The sequence below is a fragment of the Taurulus bubalis genome (assembly GCF_910589615.1).
Source record: "Taurulus bubalis genome assembly, chromosome: 17".
NCBI lineage: Eukaryota > Metazoa > Chordata > Actinopteri > Perciformes > Cottidae > Taurulus > Taurulus bubalis.
Window position 1 is genome coordinate 12,588,078 of NC_136605.1, and position 3,865 is coordinate 12,591,942.

General features: G+C 42.1%; 1 protein-coding gene across 1 annotated transcript; it reads right to left on the reverse strand.

The window, feature by feature from the left end:
• Positions 1-340: 340 nt before the first annotated feature.
• socs3a (suppressor of cytokine signaling 3a) lies at positions 341-2,942 on the reverse strand. The gene is made up of 2 exons (XM_079233338.1): positions 2,808-2,942; positions 341-2,248 (listed from the first exon to the last, which is right to left on the reverse strand). The coding sequence occupies exon 2, from the start codon at positions 2,128-2,130 to the stop codon at positions 1,513-1,515; it is 618 nt and encodes a 205-aa protein (XP_079089464.1). The 5' UTR covers positions 2,131-2,248; positions 2,808-2,942; the 3' UTR covers positions 341-1,512.
• Positions 2,943-3,865: the final 923 nt, after the last annotated feature.

The window sequence follows — 3,865 nt, forward strand, 5'->3', positions numbered from 1 at the left end:
AGTTATTGTGTGCTGAATTTTGTTATTAATAAGTTATTAGCTCAGAAAATAACTTTTTTGTTTTTTAGCTTAAACTAACAAGGTTGTAGTGTCTTCTTGGAAACATATCTTGAAAAGGGAAATGTATATGATGAACTGCTAAAATGATAAAAATGCAGAGCTGTGGTTTTGACCTCTGTAGCAAGTTAACCCAAATAATGAAATGTGATGTTATCCGAACTTTACTAAAAGACCCATGCATACAATGTGTAGTCAGTTTGCTCTGCCTGTGGAAACAAGGTTTCAGTCATCATCAAATAAATCAAGCAGTGAGATCTCATTTCATAGAAAAATAGTGCCTTTTATTATAAATTAATGAAACGTTCATACAAATATAAATAAGTGCAAAGTCGTATCAGTCTGCTTGCTTCGTCAAACACATTTCTTCAAGCATTCACAGCCAGTGGTTTGGCTGGCAAAAGTACATCTTTATAAAAGACAGCACAAAAACATCTTCACTCGTGAAAATAAGATACATTTTGAATATTCTCCTTATTGGGAAAAGACAGATACCATGTTTAATACATTCATTTGCAAGTGATGGCATTTATTTCTGTGCCAAAAATACTACTACATCTTTTGGCATATGGATATATATTTCCTCACCACTGAAGGCGTATTAAGCAGTGGTACTGTTCTCTCAAGTAAGATCCTCTAGGATTCAGTCATGTTGGTGTGTCAACAAGCTGCCGTCTAGTTCAGGCAAGTTTGGCGTGAACCCTTCCTATAAACTAAATATCAGAAACATGTCTTCGTTTTTTTGTTTTAAGTTTTCCCATCGTGGCTGTTACAAATATGCACCCAGAAGGCCATCAGTGTCCACTGGTTTTGCACTCTAAGTTTCCATTGTCTGTGGATTTCCATCATGGTCAGAGATCACAGGATGCTGGAAGGACATGTGCAATATGTCCACGATTATCATCGGAGGTCAGCAAAAAAGCCAGCCTGGCCGTAAAAGCCGGACCGGCTTTTAAAGATGGATGATTTTCTGAGGCTGATGTGTGTGTGAGTCCGCCAACCTCACAGCTCATTTGGTTAGCAGCAGCAGAAGGAACCTGTGTGTCATCAGACTGCAGACTGCAGACTGCTGACTGCTGACTGTGAGTCTCACTTCGGTTTTCAGTAAGTTGTCTGTCATCGGTGAGGCAGAGGAGGACGGCGAGGCTCTCTCTCTCTTTCACATTACAGCAGTGCTCTCTTTCTCTCTTTCTCTTGGCCCTCTTTGTGGATCAGTCCCCGATCTAGAGTCTCTTCCTGAAACATGGACCCTAAGAGACCGATGCCCACTTTTCTGTGAGGCCTACACATGTCCTGTCAGTACAATGAACTGCTCCTTTTCACAAGCTCGATCTCGGTCTCAAACCTGCTTCATTGATACTCCTCAGACAGCGTGTGTCTTTGATCGTAGCTGCGCTGAAACCCATCCGGTTTCTTTGAAGTCTTTGCTCCTTCAAGAGCATCAGACCGACGCCTCTAGATAGGAGCATCATACTCTTGGAGGAACTCCTTCAGAGGATGAGGAAGTTGGTCTCTTTTAGTAGAAATGTCCAAATGTCCGTTGACTGTTTTCCTGCACAAGTGCTGCAATGTGGATAAGCTACAGGAGAGAGGTTTGACGAGCTCCAGAGGGATCTTCTCCCCTCCGGAGTAAATGTAGTACATATTCCCACTGCGGGTGTTCACTTTGCTCTGAGGCATGTAGAAATGGACCAGCTTGAGGACGCAGTCAAAGTGAGGAACAGAGTGAATGTTCTTAGGGTCTGTCTGCAGGTAAAAAGAGGAAGTGTCACTTTGGATGCGGAGGTTCTTGGTGCCCGACGCCGTCTTGATGCTGAGGGCGAACAGGTGTCTGTTGTCGGAGCTGTCCCTGACCAAGAACGTGCCGGTGCTCTCGGCCGCCAGCATGGCGTTGGCCTCCTTCCCGGTGATGGCGGCCCAGTAGAAGCCGCTCTCCTGGAGTTTGTGGAGCGTGGCAAGAACCATCTGGTACTGCGTCTTGGAGGTGAAAGTCTTGTACCGCTGAGGCAGCCGCATACCGGAGTCCAAGAGGCTGCTGCTCATTGCGGTGTTAAACTTGCTGTAAGTTACCATGGCGCTGTGCCCGTTCTCTAGGCAGCCTGGGGAGCACTGGGTGCCACACAGACAAGAGAAAAAGAAGGTGGGCTCAAAGAGGAGTTCAGAGGGTGGTGATGAGGTCAGTCTGAAACACCTGAAGAGACAAGAGAGGGCATGTTAGTTTGAGCTCAGGACGGAAAGCGATGATAAAGATCAAAATGCAGTTTAAAGGTTTATCAGCCAAGATGTGTTTTATTCATGTTGACGTCTAACACTCCTCGGCTCCAGCAGCTCTACTGGAAACTACTTTTCCAGATGTGGAAGCTCTGTACATCATGCACTTACACATCAGCGCCATGACATTTTTTCATTCTTTTTTTTTCATCTAGAAACACAAAGATATATAGCCGAACTGCATGACTCCTCACTCCTCTGCTTGAGAGGAATTGCGGCATTAAAAATGCGTGTTTAGAGAAAATGCCTCTTATGTAAATTCCATCCATTTCGGGGAAACTTTGTGCGTGTAATGTGCCCTCGGAACGCGGTCACTTCCAGTAAAGGCATTACGCAATTTAAACACCACGACCGGCTTCTCTTAACCAACTACCTCACTCAGATAAACACGCACAACATGATGTATCCACTCTTATATAGTATGCATAGATGAGAAGTATTAGCGTATATGAAGAAAAGAAGAAAAAGCAGATCCTCACCTTCAATGTTTCTCCAAATTCGCTCCGTTAAAATAAATCCAAGTGGAGTCCCCGTATGTTCACAGTCAGATGTGTTGAACAAACTTCTGACTTTTAAAGTAGTTTTCTCTGAATGTATCAGCTCGTGCGCTGCTCTGTGGATCTGTGAGTTAATAGAGGAGAGGAGAGGAAAGGCGTCATTATAAATGTGAGGAAACTCCTCCCTTCCTCTCTCTCTTGGCAGATTGACTTTTTTTTTTTCCTGCTACGAGAAGGACCTCCCCCTGCTGTTTTTCCAAAATGAAGTTAAGGAGGAGTTCCAAGCAATACTTATTTACCTTCGGTAACCTAGACTTTGTCTCCTCAGGGTCTAATAAACACTTTAAATAATACAATCTGTTTTTATTATTTTATTTGGAGAACCAGCTATAGAATTAGATATTTTATTATATGCTCTTTTCCTTTTTTTAGAAGTAGAAGTTCCGCTTTAGCGTCATGTATGAGGTAATGATTCATTCTTGTATTCGGTTTCCCAGAAATTCACAGCAATAATAGCTCACATGCTGAGCACCAGTCCTCCAGAGAGGGCGCCAGACGTTGTGTAACTTCATACAGCACATCTTTATTTCCCAATAGCAATGGTTGGTTTCCAGGGGCAGGCAGCAGACTAGTATTTAGTTACTGTTGTGAAGTTGTATGTGCATTATTTGTTGCAGTCATTATTAGCATATTTTATGATTGTTTTTAAGTACTATCCTAAAATCCATAACAAAATCAAGTAAGGGCTCTTCATTAACATGTCGTTAAATATCTAAATATGTGCTTTAATATTGTTCTTAGTCAGTTAGTTAACTATTGTATTTGTTGTGTCTTACACAAACAAGTGCCCGCACAGCTTACATGGACTCACAGCAAACATTTCTCAGATGAGAACATAACTTCTTACATATAACATTAGTGGAGGCGTGTAGGTAATGAATGGCAATGTTTTAAAAACAGTCGTAATGATATAAAGTAGAATTGCCGTTATAGGGGAAATTACAATTGTTGATAAATACTATACGTAAATAAATAAATAC